General features: G+C 39.7%; 1 protein-coding gene across 2 annotated transcripts in view; it reads left to right on the top strand.

The window, feature by feature from the left end:
- Positions 1–680: 680 nt before the first annotated feature.
- Positions 681–18,150, top strand: part of LOC126371284 (serum response factor homolog) — a 336,720-nt gene continuing 319,250 nt past the window's right edge. Inside the window, exon 1 of one of the 2 annotated variants that reach the window (XM_050016580.1) lies at positions 681–1,199. In XM_050016580.1, coding sequence (XP_049872537.1) covers positions 804–1,199 — 396 coding nt within the window. In that variant the 5' untranslated portion in view covers positions 681–803. The remainder of the gene's footprint in view (positions 1,200–18,150) is intronic. The other variant, XM_050016582.1, reaches the window with a different exon arrangement.

Genomic DNA, 18,150 nt, shown 5'->3' with positions numbered 1-18,150 from the left:
AAGTAGGTAGTTAGGTAGGTAATAATTATGTAAGTAGGTATTATAATTTCTGAAACTACGTGATCTGTTCGTAAGAAAAATAACTTGGAAATTGAAATCGCTCGGTTAGTTCTTAAAAATGAAACGCCGACTTGGTCAGGTTGCAACAACTTGGTGCGGAATGACTGGTTACTGGTGGTGACCAGGTCTCTATGTATGGACTGCAGCCAAGGCACATCTATAGGTAATAGGTACGCGTACTTAGCCGTCCACACAATAAATAACGTGACAGAGTTTTTAATTATTAGACGCGTGAAAATCGCCAGGTGCGAGTAGGAGGGATTTCAGTGGCCCCCATTTGAACGACGATTGCCATATTTGGCACGGCGCGAGGCTAAATACGGCGCGGGCCCTCCCACCGCCCCGCGCCCTGCGTGCGCGCCGCTCCACTTCCGACTCTATTATTTCTATTTACGAAATAAACTCAAAATAAAAGCTCTATTTTAATACGAGATTTCGGGCACAGAAACGTTCGCGGGTTCCTGGTGCGGAGCGGTTTCCCTACGGATGTGTCGGGTTACGTCCGCAACAGAACCGCCGTCCCGCTCGCGAATCGCATCTGCTTCGGGCGTTAGAGCGAGATCGATAGCGGTCGAGGTGCGCGGGACGGAATTGCGAGAAGTCAGTCGCGGTCCGAGCGGCCGAGCCGTCAGTCCCGCCCTCGGTCCTTTCGCGTTTTCGGTTAGTCTCCGTTCGACGTTCGAACGGTGAAGTGTGAATAGCGCGTGCGCGCACCGGTTACTGTGGCGTACTGCGAGGTTATCATGGACGCGCCCGGCGGAGCGCGCGAGCCCCGCTTCGGGTCGCCGTACGGCATTGGACTGTTGGGAGAGGTGCCCGATATGTATGGCACGGGGCGGCCGCCCAGCTCGCTCGGCGGCGCCCTGCGGCAGGGCATGCAGCCGTGCCCGGTGTCGCGCGGCGTGAAGCGGCCCTCAGAGCAGTGCTACGACGACCGCCCGCCGCAGAGCCTCGGCCTCGACCCCTGCCAGATGCAGGACATCGCCGACGACGGCTATGCCTCCCTGCAGCCCAAGAAGTCGCCCCCGTCCAATGGCAAGAAGACGAAAGGCCGCGTCAAGATTAAGATGGAATACATAGACAACAAGCTGCGGCGGTACACTACCTTCTCTAAGCGGAAGACCGGCATTATGAAGAAGGTGGGTTGCGGAGACCACTTTTGGCAATATTCCATATGGACCGAGTGAGCTCTGTCCGCTGACACACTTGTGCTGTGAAAGTATAGCACATGATGGCTGCAACCTCATCACATTACCAGTGCAACAAGCTGAAACTAGTGGCTGCGAACAGTTCAGAATTGAAAACAAATTGTGCATTAATTTCTAACAACGGAAGTGCAAGAAGTCTCACAATATTTAAATTCAGTTCAATATTTATGTTTACTTACAGTCAACAATTGTTGGCAACATAAATATTAAATTTCATAATCCATTCATTGCAAGTATCTAAAGTGTAAATAAAACATCCTAAATATTCTACAGCGCTATATTGAAAAATGTTCTTCAACTTAAAAAGATTTTTTATGAGTGCTAAAACTATCAAAATATCTTTCTGATAATTTAGAAGTTGTAGTTGAATATATTATAATTTGTTGATCAGAATTGTTGCACAATTTGTGATTAAAATGATGAGTAAAATGCATCACAAATATATGAAGTGCAGTGACATAATACAAGTAATCAAAAATGATAATGATGAGTTCTTTGTGAAAGTTTCCATTGAAAATGATAAGTAAGCATCATACAAGTTAAGTTATCATAAATCGAAGCCCTGTTTTGTCCTGAAAATCCTTTGAATTGGTAATGTTATTGAGGTTATAGGTTATGTTTATATGACCAATGAAATCCTGTGGAATATTGCCTAAAATGGGTCGAATTGCATGTTTTTTGTCAGAATATCGTAATTTTGCGTTCAAGAATATAGAAAAGGTGTATTTTGCAATAATTTTGCGTGTTATTGTGAGCATTTGTGTCGAAAGTTTTGACAGATGTCAGCTGATGGGAGGTAACTTTTCGTGAGTATTTCTGTTATATTTACTATTTAATTCGTGTAAAATTAGAGTATTTAACCAATATATAACATACAGATCATCATTTTGTGTTAAATAAGTGCTTTAAAAGTTGAATTTAAGTTTAATTGTGTTAGATTAGTCAGCTGTCACAGCAGTAATTAATATCGTCAACAGATGGCACCACGCGCATGTATTTTGCATTTAGTGAAGTGCATGTTTTGAAATTCCCGGTTTTATTATTTTAATGAAACTTAAATCGATATTTTTTATATTCCGATTTTTTAAATATAATTAATTTAAAAAAATATATGGTCTGTTCTTCTTATGGGGTAGACAGTGAGACCATATTGACACGTATGTACCTATCTACCTAATTTACGTATATTCTCGGTAAATTAAAATCGTGTTGGGTGGCAGTATTCAATGTCATAGCGGTAGTTATTATTTACGTCTATTTTATAATTAGTCTGTAATTAGACCTAGACTAGACCTAGGTCTATGTATTTTTATGGGACGTTCTTATTTATGAAGTAACTTTTATGTTATTACACCAGCAATAAAATTAATTACTTATTTATATTAAACCGCATGTATATTCATAGTTTCTAGATCGATAAATAAATAATACAGATTTTACGATATAGGTAATATGACATAGGTATTTGTTCGATTTAAATGATCCGCGCGCGGCGTTTAAATACCCACTTGGAAGTATACAAAACAATTTAATCATGATCATAATCATAACATACCAAAAGAAACATCACGGTTTAAGTGTTTCCTTTTTTACATTTTAAGCGTTATATATTTTTGTTAGATATTTATTAATTTTCTTAAATAGTTATTAATTCGATATTTAAATAAAAAACGTTATGGATATTTTACAAAAAAAACAAAAATGGACATGTAATTTTTCTTAACAGTGTGACACGATGTAAGCGAACGAAAACTTGATTACATAGGTGTCTAATTTTAATCCTATATTAAATTGATAGAATTCTCCATTTCCCCTTCGGTTGAATGAAGGGAGGCCCCGTGTTACAGTTAGAGGGAGGTCTGTTTATGTTAAATTAATAAAATAATCATTATTTTATTTTCTCTGGTGCTATTTAAAGGTTTTGCTTGTCGGGTGTTTAGACTTCCTTTTCTTGTGTTTCCATGTTATCCATCTTAGTTTATCATATCTAAACTCTGCCATTTTCCTTACGGATAACAGGCGTGAGCTTATGTTTACTAACCCATCGAAGATATACCTAGATAGTTCTTCAAGTTAGAAAAATCGCAAAGGCAGCTGAACTTATTTTCTGTTACTCTCATTATAGACGAGAAAAAAGTAACTCCCTTGAGTGTATTTGTTTGTTAGTAAATGGATTTAAAACATTGGTTTGTTGGGCAAAATCTCGCGTAGCTTCATTAACCGGTGGACTGTCAATCTGCGCGTGTAGACGTCCTAGAGGCCCGTGTAGGGATGTCCGTCAAAATCCTCGGGTTAATTCGATCGATGTCCAATTTAAAAGCGGGGGCGAACAGCTTTAGCCTTTTTTAATTTAAATTTCGAGCGCTTTTATAGCGATATGTTCTTGCAATTTTTTCCATGACTATTTTAACCCTTTCAACAAAGTTTTATATCATACTGGACAATTCATTTTTGTGCCCACACCCACAAACAGTCCATTATAACATATCTATGGACGACAAATGATAGATGACAGTTTCAAAACTGGAATGAAAAACTTACCCTGTGACCGGTTGCCATACAACCATAAAGTTACCCTGTGTCAAAAGTATTTTTTTGAAATTACTTTAAATTAGTTGACCGTGCCGCGTTCCAAGAGTGCCGGAGGGAATTGCCGTAAAAATAATTTGTACGTTTTTCCAGTCTAACCTGTAATTAATTTGATATGTAGTCCTCAACCATGACGATAAATGAAAACTAAGTAATCCAAACGCAGGCTTAAATTTTCAATCTGATTCGTATATCTGGTATACTTACGTCCTTTTCATTCTGTTTTGTTTTTGCAGTGATAGCATTTTAATTCTGTGATAGGGAAGGATATTTCCGCAGGTTGCTCGGTCATTATTCGGAGAGGTTTCTATGAAATTGGGTCGTATATTAAGTTCAAGATAAATTATGAAATTCTGATTACTAAATAAAGACAGATCTAAAACTAATGAAAAACATTTTCATTTGTCTATTTAATTTATATTAACAGCCTTTTTGGTCTAGTGGTTAGAGCGTTAGGCTCACGATCTGGAGGTCCGGGTTCGATTCCCATTGTCGAAATCACTTTGTGAGACTGTCCTTTGTTTGGTAAGAACTTTTCAGGCTTGAATCACCTGATTGTCCGAAAAAGTAAGATGATTCCGTGCTTCGGAGGGCACGTTAAGCCGTTGGTCCCTGCTATTAGCCGTAAAAACACCTCCACCAACCCGCAATGGAGCAGCGTGGTGGAGTATGCTCCATACCCCCTCTGGTTGATTGAGGGGAGGCCTGTGCTCAGCAGTGGGACGTATATAGGCAGTTTATATTATTTAATTATGAATTTTAATCAAGAAAAACGTAATAATAAGTCCGACATTTTATCTCGTTTTTCTATGACGTCACAGTGTGCTTTTTCATACATATTCCATAGTAATTTTGTGTTTTGACGTTTAGTAAAAAGTAACTGATTTGACTAGTTGGAAACTAGCCTATTGTGTTACACGCTATTTTGCTGTAGCCTTCTATCCGGTCTAGACTGTTCCAAAGGCTTCCCCTCATCGTTCCTCTGAGTGAGAGCCTTCAGCGCTCCCCATTTGTCCGGCCAAGTAGTTAATGCCATCTGCGGCAAATCTACAATAAGTCACGTCAAAAAAAAAACCTCATCTTTCCACTTTCCGTGATCCGATCTGATCCACCAATGTTCGCGGTAGGCATCGACCCTTACACAGTTTCTCTGTCGCTTCGTGCCGCGAATTCCTTGGGCCACCACCGTGGTCCGCACGGCACGCAAGCGGGCCTGTCGCACAGCGGGTATCAAAGCTCGCCGCGTGCTGTTGTTACTTGTTAGAGCGTTCGTTACAAACGCCATCTGGCGTTTTTTGATCGGAATTAATTTTGAAGGAGCGCGGAGGTTGGGAAGGATAAACTGCGAAGGAAAAGTCACGGAATCTACTTCGATTAAAAAAGATAAGACATATACAATACAATACAAAATCGTTTCATTGCACATATAAACTCAACACTAAAAACAATTAAAAAAATGACATGAGAAGGCAATCGGCTGCCTTATTGCTAAATAGCAATTTCTTCCAGGCAACCTATTTTATGACATTTGTAGGATCTCGTGTAACACCGTTAAATGGAATATAATCACTATCACATTATGGTCTGGCTTTTATCCCATTTTATGAAGTAGCATCAAGTAAAAACGGGTCAAATTATTTATTTTTTTACTTAAGTATGTGATGATTTGAGTAGGCTTTCAAATAATAATTTATTTTTAACTTGCAGCGTATGACCAGCGTTTCTGTTCGTTTCAGCGATTCGATAATTTCTAAAATGACAAAATATTAATGTGTTTTGAAACAGTTGAACGTAGGCATATTTTGGACATTTTTTTATTTAACCCCTAATCTGTCGAGGTACCAGATACAATTACGTGTTAAATAATGTCTTGTCGCCCCACGTTCCGAGTTCCGACAGTCTAAGGCTTAGCACTTTAAAAGCCGTCAAAACTATCAAAAAGAAAGCAAGTTAACCCGTTCGCTCACGGCGCTATTGTCGCTGTAAGGTACGAGCAACTTGTAGACCTCCCTGTCAGGACCCTTACCTGATACCGGAAATCTCAAAACCCGAGTCCGATCCTCGTTAACCTCATCAGTTAGCAGATCACAAGGCGGTTTAATTGCGCCGCCGCAGGGGCCGTCTGTGCGACACGACCGTATTTGTTGCCAGGTATTGTCGGGGTCTGTTGTGTAGCAGTCTATATCGGGTCTTGTAGTACTGGTAGACTAGAAGCCGTGTCCTGTTGGACTTTGGGTGACTTAAGGCGTGACAGCTTTAAGGAATTATAAAGTCCGGGATGTTAGAAAGAGTGTAGCAAGCTTTAGTCGCGCCGTTTTGTGGACTACTAGAGGCTATTACGGGCCTTGGTCTAGCAGGTAGCTGTGTTTATTAAAAAATGTGAAGTGTTTCCAACCCATTTATAATAACATTAAGAAAATATTTAAAAAAAAATATAAGTGCATATTTCTATGTGTCTGCTGGAACCAGCTCCAAAATGAAGACGTGGCCTAAAGGTCTACGTAACCAGGCCAAAAAAATAAAATACTAGGTTTAGGAGAGTTAAACTGAGACAAGTTTAAGGGTTGTAAATTCTAAAGTGCTTTGAAAAGTGTAATTGGGTCGTCTACTAGGTTTAAGATAAATAAAGACAGATCTAAAACTACCGGAAACCATTTTCTTTTTTCTATTTAACTTATTTACGAATTTTAATCACAAAAATATAATAAAAAGTATAATAACAGCCTTCGTGGTCTAGTGGTTAGAGCGCTAGGCTCACGATCTGGACGTCCGGGTTCGATTACCGATGGGGACATTGTCGAAATCACTTTGTGAGATTGTCCTTTGTTTGGTAAGGACTTTTCAGGCTTGAATCACCTGATTGTCCGAAAAAGTAAGATGATTCCGTGCTTCGGAGGGCACGTTAAGCCGTTGGTCCCGGCTATTAGCCGTAAACACACCTCCACCAACCCGCAGTGGAGCAGCGTGGCGGAGTATGCTCCATACCCCCTCCGGTTAATTGAGGGGAGACCTGTGCCCAGCAGTGGGACATAATAGGCTGTTTATGTGTTATGTAAGTCCGACATTTTATCACGTTTTTCTATGACGTCACAGTGCGCTTTTTCACACAAATTCCATAGTAATTTCGCGTTTGACGTTTAGTAAAAAGTGACTGATTTGCTAGCAACGGTGGCTTGTCATAGGATTGAGCATACCTGGTCTTTATACCATGGTTATTTATATTAATAATAAGGCACACAAAAATTATACGTTTCTTGCAGTCGATCGTAGAAGAAGAGCGAAAGTATTGCCATTTTTATACATTAAAAAAGTAAAAAAAAATATAATTTATTGAATGTTGCCAACGTCATAATTCCCGAGCAATTACTCATGAAATTGGATTACTTATTGCATAAGGCGTATTTACATTTAGCAATGACAACAAAGATGCGGAACGAAAGAGATCCCCATTGTGATAACATTAAGATTTATATTTATTTTGAAAGTCATGCTTAGTGTTGGTTTCCACGATGTCAGAGCTCAGGAATTAAATTTAAAAGACCTGAACAAAACGGTTTTGATAAATTAGATCGCCTATTGTAATATATACAGGAATTTCCTATTTATAATAGGGAATATCAAGGGAGGAGGAAGCCAGGTTTACCTATTTTTCAACCATAATAAGGTAAATACACATATTGTAGGTAATTCAGTTGGACTGGAAGTAAAGAGAAAACACAAAACGCGTTTAACTACCTACTAACTACTCATAATGGAATTGAATGTATCTTAGGATCATAGATATCCAGGATTTCTGCCCTGAAGGCTGTCACACCTATTTGCAAGTACCACCAGGATCATATTGCTACTTCTTCTGTCGTGTGGGTTGTGAGGTGGATTACCAACCCCATCAACCCTGATGTCAGAGTTACTACTGAGCCGCTAAAGGCCCCTGACATGGCTTATGTAACGACTACTAACTTACATCAATAAGTAGTAACCGGGGGCAACGACTTAACGTGCCTTCCGATGCACGGATCATCTTACTTTCGGACAGTGAGTGATCAGCCTGTAATGTCCTAACCAAAGTGGGGATTACAAAAATAATTTTGTGATATGTCCCAACCGAGATTTGAAGCCGGGACCTCTGTGAAGTCAACGCTCAAACCACTGGACCACGGAGGCCGTTTTCCTATTGCTACTGACTCGCATTCTGTTCCTGTTATGTTATGTAACTGCATATTCTATCAATTCAGTCGATTAAGGAAGGGTTTCTTTATGGGTAATGGCTTTACTTCTACATCATACTGGTCATCATATCCATCTTAGGACTTCGAATATCAAAGATATTATATTGAAATGTTCATTCCATGCCTCGGGAGTCTAATCTATTGTATTATTGTACCTTACTTGTACCCCAATATTTTCGGTTTCCCAAGATACAGGCTCTGTCTAGTTTAAAAACCTCTGCTCATTTGATATTTCTTCTTCTATCGTGTGGGTTGTGAAGTGGATTACCAACCCCATCAACCCTGGTGTCAAGGTTATTATTGAGCCGCCACAGGCCCCTGACACGCAAACGACTACGTACTTACATCAGTAGATTTGATCTTTATAATAAACCCACCCAATTTCATGTCCCTTTATTGTTTTACTTTCGATAACAAACACATTTTACACAAAGAAATTTAAATATTAATACCGTCTTTAAAGATATACTTCGCGTAATTGAGTCCTGACAATGAACTCAACAATTCCGCTTCAGAGAATATAATCCCACCATCATTGCTTTCCTCCAAGAATAAATTATACAGTCCGATAGAGGCGTTCCGATACAGTCCTTAAAGAGGACATTTTAATAAATTTAAAATAACGATTATCGTTGTCTTGCGGAGTCGTGATTTCGTTAGGCCCGCGGTCGGTCTAGGCAGGAATAAGTCGTCACGAGCGATTACTAAATTAATTAGGACCTAGCTCGGATGTAGATTGCTCTCGAGATTATTTTCCCACACGCCCTGGCAATATTTAGATCTTAGATTTCGTAAGCATTGTTTAGAGTTGATTTTAATAACGCGTCAGAATGTACCCGCTCCGGTTGTTTCATTTTCTTCTCCTGTGTGGCTTGTGAGGTGAATTACCAACCTCATCAACCCTGTCAGGGTTATTATTGAGCCGCCAAAAGCCCTTGACATGGCTGTAACCACTACTTACTTACGTCAGTAAGTAGTAACCGAGACCAACGGCTTAACGTGCCTTCCGAAGCAAGGATCATCTTACTTTTTGGACAATCAGGTCAGCCTGTAATGTCCTAACCAAACAAAGGGATCACAAAGTAAGTTTTCATTTTAATTTGATTAAATTACTTTTGTGGCTGTTTACACGAGTTTTTACAAATTACTGATTGTAAATTCCATTCAATTTATGGCATTTATTTTCCATAGTTTGATTAAAAGTAGGCGTGTGTGTGTGAAATACGTCAACCAATGGTGTAGTCTTATTCATAATAATGGGCCCATAAACAAGTATACAGTAACTTGATAACACCGCGCTCCGACAAATCAACACGTAAAAACCAATACCTACACTATTATTTTTAGGTATATTTTATGTTAATATATTTTTGTGTAACTAATACATTCAATTACCTTAAGCACTTCGCGCGTTTAATATTAATGCCATTACATTTTTAATTTTCCTTTTCATTTACACAGCGACCTTCCACCTGCAAATTCCTAGCGTAAAGCTTGCAAGCCTCCGAAATGAGACAATTATTTATTGCGCGCACACTAATTGCAGCGCAAGCGCATCTGCGGCCCATATCTCACGCTCGGTTTTGTAATGCTAATGCCGCGGCAACCGTGTGCTGTATTTTGGCGCCACTGTCGCTGCTTGAAATACTGTTCAAAATATGATACTGGCTCGCTAATTAGTAATGCTAATTTAATATGTATGGTTCTATATGGGCCGCGTGATTATGATATATCTTACACTTTCGCTGTGCACACTCGTAACATAGTACCGTTTGGGAAGAAGGATCATGTTATCGCTAATTATCATATCATCATCGACACTCATATCATCGTCCCCACTGCTGGGGCACGGGCCTTCCCTATGGATGGATATGGAGATCGGGCCTTAAACCACCACGCGGGCCCAGTGCGGATTGATGGTTATTAACGACTGCTAATGCAGCCGGGACCAACGGCTTAACGTGCCTTCCGAAGCACGGAGGAGCTCGAAATGAATTTTTTTTTTGTGGTCACCCATCCTATGACCGGCCTTTGCGAAAGTTGCTTAACTTCAACAATAGCAGACCGAGCGCGTTTACCGCTGCGCCACCGAGCTCCTCAATTACCATATATCGAATATTTAATTTTATTCGTATGCGATTCTTACACACCGCACACTTATTTTCTCCAAATAATATCAGTTATTACTACAAATTTTCGGTCCCTGCTCACCCTCGATAGCTCATGGGGAGACTAATAATCTATACGTTTATGTTTTACCTGGCGATTATCTTTTTACCTCGGCGAAATAATAAATTTTGCAAGTGTTATAAAAAATATGTTTAAAAAACATTATAAGTAAATCGATCGATTTAATTATTATAACGAGTGTGGTACTTGACTACCGTTTTTGTGCTCGAATACAGTGCGCGGGCAAAATCGAAAGTGCCAAATATGGTTCCCAAAGTACTAGGAGAGCAGATTGTATTGAGAGTGTGGCCAAACGTTGCGTTCACTCTTAATGCCATCTAGCGATATTGGGCTGAACTTCTTTTAAACTCTTAACGCTTGGCTTGCCTCGAGCACGCTTAGTCGGCCTACCAACTTTCCCGCCTTCAACCTTCATTCTTTTTTTTTTTAGTTAACGGACTCGGTGGCAACCGTTTCTTTATTACAGGTTTTGACTAGAACTGATGCTTTCGGCTTTGAGTATTTTATTAGATTATATACTATTTACTATTGGTGTTAGGATACGATAATTACTAGCACGATACAAAACTATTTTATTTAAGCCCATACGTACTATAATAACTTGATATTTTTGATCTACTATTTTTTTACTATTCACTATTGTCTTTTTTTTTCAATCATGACTGCGTCACGTCAAGTTAGGATAACAAACGCGGACGCCTAACCAGCCCGTAACCAGGAGCACATAATTTAGTAAGCGGTAAGGTAATGAAACTCAACCAATTAAAGTTGGCCTTTCGTTTTGTTGCCATTCTACCTTTGCTATCCACCATATGGTACGGGTAGAGAGGGGCGAGGCGTGTCAAGTGTGACTGGGTGGCGTGAGTCGGGAATGCCCGCCTCAACGGCACTTAGCGTGAACGCCTTGTGTTCATGTCAGCCTGGTACTTTCGTGTGATTGACTGTCATTGTAGTGCTAAAATGGCACTTATCACTGTTTTGTCTATCACTATCACTGTCATTTTATGTACACAATAAATCTTTACAGGTCTCAGTCGCAGTGATACCTTTAAATCGCTTTAGCCCTTAACAATAAATAATGATAATCTTTAGTTTCCTAATCTAATCGTTAATCGATTCATCAAAATGTATAGAAAGTCATTAAAAGAAGGATTTTCCTTCCTGGTAATTAGGATTTCGTTAAATTTATGTAAGTTCAGACAAAATATTTTTTTAAGCAGTAAATGTGTATAGACGCTTGATGTCCAGTTAGCCGCGTATAAATGGTTAAAACACAGTAAAAAATTGTTTAATATAATATTAAATTCCCAGGAACTATCAGTATTTACCCAGGATGTTTAAGGACACGGTACGTAGCAAAAACTTATCAAACGACAGTTGTCATTCACAATAGTCGGGCCCTAGTCGGAGTGATTAGTCGATTGACATCAGTAAAGTCTCCCAGACTAATCGGTTTATCGTTACTTCGTTAGTCGCCGGCAGATCAAAAGAGAAGTCGCTCACGACTGGAACGTAAACGTGCGCCTCCACGTTACGTTTTCGAGGAATCTTTACCGAAATCGTATGCGCACGTTATGTGATACAAATTATGCGATTGTTCTTGGGAATTTGGGAGTCATGTCTACGGCTTCTGAAAATTTGACGGAATATTTGGTACTAAGATACCTCAATTGTAAGCAAAGATTTTTCTTTTTAAAAATTATACTTAAGACATTAGGTTCTAAGTAGAGAATTACGTTTCGCGTGATGTAGTATTTTGATACACCATAACTTATAGAGCGACTTCGAGACACGCAGGAAGATAGCTGTCAAAAGTGAATAACATAGTGATGTGACACTAGAGTGGCCGAACGCTCTAAGTCGATCGATTTTGTTCCGCACCTGTGCAAATTAACTGGATACCACGCGTTATGGGCGCGGGAGGAACGAAAGGTCCAAAATATACTAATACTTTTACTTTTACTAATACTTTTACGTACTACAGACACTCTTCCACTTACATAAAGCCTTACTAGACTAGGATTAATTTGCTTTAAATGACGTAAAGTTTCATTCAACAATCTAAGCTCATTGATAGGTATTTGCTGCAGGAAGTAATTATAATTAAAACATGCGTACGGTATAATGCTGTATTAAATGAATGAATATATCTAACGTTATTGCAGTTTATAGTTGTTTATAGTGTTAGGTATTAGAAACTCGTGACCGCCCGCGTTGCTGCATTAGCTTAGTTGTTAATAATGCCTCCTGCTGAGTGTTAGGTTGTAGGTTCTATGCCTAGTTAAGCAAATGTTTATTTAGAGTTTCATGTTTATTTATTTATTCTGATCCTGGGCTTGTATAGAACAGAATGTTAGTTTTTTTTTATAAGAAAGGCTAGGTCACGTGTTCTCTGAAGAGTATATTATGGTGAGTGAAAGAATCGATAGAGGTGAGTCAGAATCGTAGTAAAGGTTTCTGCTTACTCCAATTGCTAAATGCATCAACACGTGAAGGACTAATATACGATCCCGACGACCCGATTATTCTAGTCATAGAGGCAGCTAATCCCGACACCGACCTCGCCGGCGTGGTAGACGTTTTCCCTCAATCAGAGCTTATCGCTATCGACCCACTAGAGTCGATTAATTCTTTCAAATATTTTTCCTCTCATACGACGCCCTGAGCCGAGGTTCGCGCCCAACTGGGCTCCCTCAGTTGTTTTAAACGTTGTACCGGGTGAGAGCCTTCAGCTCTCCCTATTTGTAAGTAGTTAATGCCATCCGTGGCAAATCTAAAATGAGTCATGTCAAAAAAAAGCATCAACATGTTAGAAAAAATACACCTGTTACTCGTAACAGTAGTGTCTGTACGTAAGCGGGATCTTGTTCTTAGACGGGCCGATATTCGATCGACTAGAAAAATTACATCACTAATTATTACGTTTGAAAAGTATATTGAATTCTATCTCTCGCCGTGAATTGAAGTACTTAGTTCGTTGTAATAGTCATTCTATATTCAAAATATAATCGTTTATTGTACTGAACTTTACATTCCGCTTCATATTACGTATGTACTATGTATGATAACCATGTAAAATTAAAATTCTAACCGTACTTGCATTAGCGACACCTGCGTCATGAAGCGCCGGCGCAACAGGTTCGACCGAAATAGTACGCTTTGCAATTCTCATACTGAGACTGTGCGACCTTAAATGTAGAGACAAAAAATATGATTGCGGGATTAATGCGGGATTTGGTGCTTATGGTTATGCCTAATCATATCTAAGAAATAATCTGCAGGCACACCCCGGACACTTCATACAAAACACCTCGGTTTACACAGACACTACACATTGACGTTATCGTACACGCACATCTGTGTGTGTGACGTCAGACGGCCATACGATTGAAGACTAAAGTAAGACTAGGGTTTAGATAAACCTAGCTCAGCCGCTAGTAGGGAATGGAGAGTTGCCTTGGTATACGCAATATTATTCCTTATTCTATCCCGCAGGTGTCCTATATCCGCAGCAACCATTAATCTATAAACTAAGAACAGTTTACGGGTTATTATCACCTTGTATAGTGCTAATATATCGTTACAAGTTTAATTGTTATTGATCTGATAGGATGTACCGATCGACAAGAAAAGGTGTGATGTTAAGTGCGTCTTATGAGAGGCTTTTTTGTCTAAGAGGAAGGTGAATAGAACACTTTCAGCTGCTTGTCTTCGGATTCCTTCCTAACATAATGGACAATTGGCTGATCTTGTAAGGTTCATCTTGTAAGGATCTTGTAAGGCTTGTATAAGGTCCATCATATCATATCCACGGGTACGCTGGACGCTCTTATCGGGAGAGAGCTCTCAGCGCTTTCCATTTGTCCGGCCAAGTAGTTAATGCTATGTGATTTGAGACTATTAAAGACGATACGCCTCACCATCTTATGGTCAGATGGATGTGATGGATGTACCTCTGATAAGACTACCCTGACTGGGATGTAGTCGTGAGCTGATGTGTATATAGATCTTGTTGAAAGTTTCAATTTATGTGTGTTTCCGACAAAATAATATTATCGGAAAGATTAACTGAAGATAGAAAGAGACTGATCTGCACTAACTTGTACCTCGATGGCTGAACGGAAAAGTACAAAGAAACCCAACACCATAGAGATCACATATCTGTCGCTTTGTCAAAATTTACCAACGCAGCGAACCAGCGGGGCCGCATCCATAATGGATGGAGGAATTTCATACATAAAACATTAACGAGTAGGTTTTTATTTGATTGCATTCGAGAGCAGAGCGGGACTGTTTTTTCCGACCAATTAAAAAATCCAAGGATTTTGGTGGGAAACACCGAGTTTTGCCATTAGTAGAGTTACTAGTTTTTGCCGTAGCTTTCAAAATTCGCGCGATTTCACGAAATACAATTGTGGTTCAGTTTTTGGGATCAGTAATTGAAGTCTGACAGGTGGATCTTGATTTTTGGACTTGTTAAGTGCAAGGACTTCTAACAGGATCTTTTTTTGATGACGAGCTTACTTAAGAAATTTGGTAAAAGTTACCCTGGGTTTCAGATAAAAATTAAGTTCTTATTTGTAAGAAAAACATCGTGTGGAACCCCTTATACCTGAGAAATTCGTTTTCGGATGTATGTAACCTAACGTATAATCTTTTATCGTGTGGGTTGTGTGGATTACCAACCCCATCGACCCTGACATGGCTCATGTAACGACTACTACCGGTTGGAAGGTCATACAGGCAGTCGCTTCTGTACACAACTGGACTTGTCAGATCTTCAGGTTAGGTAAGGGGACTCTTGGAGAAAGGGATCTCCCTAGATATAGATATTGCCAGTATCGGCCCCCACCGATACGGAAAATACACAAAAGTAACCATGGCCATAACCCCCAGTACACGTTATCCGCGGTCGACGGATCGGCAGCGAGCGTTGGTCGCAAACAGCAAATATACGCAAATGAACCCCGTATTTGGGGTCTTAAGACACATATAAAAAAAAAACTTTTTTTTAGATGTGTCTTAAGAGTTTAAAAAAGTTTAAAAGTTTATTTTCATCAGCGAACACTTCTGAAAATCAAAATTCAATCACATTGAAACGTGTTTGAAAAAGTAGTGCCCTAGAAATAATGTTTACTAGAAGCATCGCGCGCCCTTCGTTGTGATTGCGCCCGCGCAGAGATCACCCACGCGACCGGTCGTGCTGCGCGCATTGTTGACAGCTTCTTGCACCTTAGAACCGGCCTAATGACCGAATAGTGATGTTAATGTGACTACGGGCATAGAATAAGGAGTAATACTACGTATAGAGCGGCAACTCTCCGTTCCACACCAGCGGTTGAGGTAGGTTTACCTCACCCCTTCTGTTTTCAATCGTATGGCGTCAGACGTCACACACACAGATGTGCGTGTACGATAACGTCAATGTGTAATGTCTGTGTAAAACGAGGTGTTTTGTATGAAGTGTCTGGGGTGTGCTACAAGTTTGTTTTACGTCTTGTAAGTGTCAAGTGATTACGACAGTTTGCGCAACATTTGTTATAGAGAGAAATTATCAAGACTACTAATTAGTGGAATTCTGTGGTCTCTGCCTACTTTAACGGGAAGTACGCGGGAACTTATGTATGTTCTAACAAGTTGAGTCTAATTTCAAAATATTATACATTTTTGGAAAATCTTACGATCCATATTTACAAGTTTGTACAAACGCTTTTCCATATTTTCCCCACTTTATAGTTGCCTGGAGTAGCTTTAAGCGATAAGGCCGCCATTTGCCGTGTACTAGTTAAGTAACTTTTGTTGCTAGTTTGATTTCATAACATAACATAACAACATAACAAATACTTTATTGTACAAACAGGAAAAAACAAAATATAACACAAAATAGAATTGAAAAAAAAATTATTATTATTATTTTTTATATTAATATATTTTATTTTTTTAATTATTTATTTCGGAATAATAAAGTATACGTATTTGAGAATGTTCCGTTGAATGAAACAGATTCGACTCCAGTTGTTCAAGTTCAGTCAAGTTGTCTTGAAATACCCGAGTCATCACGTCACTGGCTCACGTGCGCGCCCACAGCCCGCCTACCACCAACATAACATTGCGAAAAAACTAAATCTCACAACCTAACTCCCATTTCAACCTTGAAATTTAATGCCTTCGTTAAATTACCGCATGTGGGCTATAATAAGTTCCACCGAGCTTCTTTTGTTCATTGTATTCCAAGCATTTATTGCCCAGATTGTCGCTCGGAATCGAATCGGATCCTTAACTCGCTTGCAACCTAAGGGCTATCAAGTATAATTAGGAGATTCTAGGGCGCGCATTAAGTACAGTATTAAAATTATTGAGAAACGAACTTGTAGTTACGCAGTGCGACCATCGGCGAGGCATTCGGATTACCGCCGCAACTCTCGCGTCGCGTGTTAGCCGTTAATTAAGCTATTTGTCAGGTGCCCGGACAATTTACATTTCTCAAGGAGTCCCGGGATTCTGGGCTCGAGCCGGGAACTCGGCAACGACGCATTATTATCCTTTTAGGGAGGGCGGCTCTTCAGAGACGCGCCGAACCTTTATCGGACCACCTGTGTTCCGCGACGTCTGAATTGTCCAGTAAATAAGGTTAGCGGATTGCACCGTCTTAATACTATTTAGAGGCGCTGCGTTTAATTTGCATAGAGACAGAAATTAGCATTTAACACGGCCGTTTTGTAGTGATCTAAATCGTCGTATTGAATTGAATTAGAAAGTGGATCGATTGTGCGGATCGGTCGTAAAGCAGCCGATAGCAGATGCATTAACATGTAAGGCACCGGGGGCTTACATCTTGTCGGACAGAGGTATAAAAGTGTCTCGCGGCCACACAATTCATGGGAACCGGCCGCGGTCGGGACGGGCGGACGGCCGTCAGCGGGGCTCGCTCGTGAAGTGTATTGACAAGTGGTCTTCCTTGATGCGTATCGGCGTGATGGTATCGTGGCGCGGCGCTTCAAGCGGCTCCTGTTATCCTGGTACCCTACGCCCGATCGCTGATAACCGTTTGTTTATTTAGCGCTAAAATGTATTCAGCCATGAGACCATTAAGACGACTTATTAACAGACAGGTTTCATGTTCGGGTTTTTCTTCAATGGAACGTTTTAATTGAATTATATTTTTTCTAGCCGAGTTCGAGGTTGCGTTGTCGATTGTAGTAATTTAACTGTTAGTTGTTATAAATTGTAGTTTTCTGAATGGCGTTGCGATAAAGCAAGGTTAGTGTTGGAAATGATAGCGTCGACAACATTCGATAAATGGTAATAGGCGAGCAGGAAACTTATGGAAGTGTGCCCGCGACACAATAAATTAAGGGCGCCGGTCATTCACGAGATTGCTCGCTTGTTTATGAATGGACTGGCAGGCTATAAACGCGTAATTATCGACGCCATTGATAGCTAGTCCTGCATTTGCATGTAGCTCTTTATCGAAGCAGAAACCATGTTTTTATTATTTCTTGTTTGCAACACGTTGCGTTCGTTTCGCAGTCTGTATAGGTAATATTTTGAAGGATGAGGATGTTTATTTTTATCTACTTAAACTGTTTGGAAGTATAGATATAAATATGGAAAAAATTTACCTTATCTACCTATATTAGAAGTACGATGTTTCTCGGCTTGACTTATGACTTATTAAAACAAAATGCGAAGTGTTAAAATTTCAAATCCTGTCCTGAATTGTGTAGAAAAAAAGAAGGAAATGAACGAGAAGTACAACAGAAGTTTGTATATTATTTATTAATTAAAAATTCGTCAGTCAAATATTTTTATATATGCCTCCACCATTACATACTATTATTTTTGAATAATATTATGTACTCGAGCAATGAGAA

Source organism: Pectinophora gossypiella, chromosome 12, assembly GCF_024362695.1.
Source record: "Pectinophora gossypiella chromosome 12, ilPecGoss1.1, whole genome shotgun sequence".
In the NCBI taxonomy this organism is placed as follows: domain Eukaryota; kingdom Metazoa; phylum Arthropoda; class Insecta; order Lepidoptera; family Gelechiidae; genus Pectinophora; species Pectinophora gossypiella.
The sequence above is the reverse complement of the archived record's forward strand: the minus strand, read 5'-3'. Positions and strand labels throughout refer to the sequence as shown.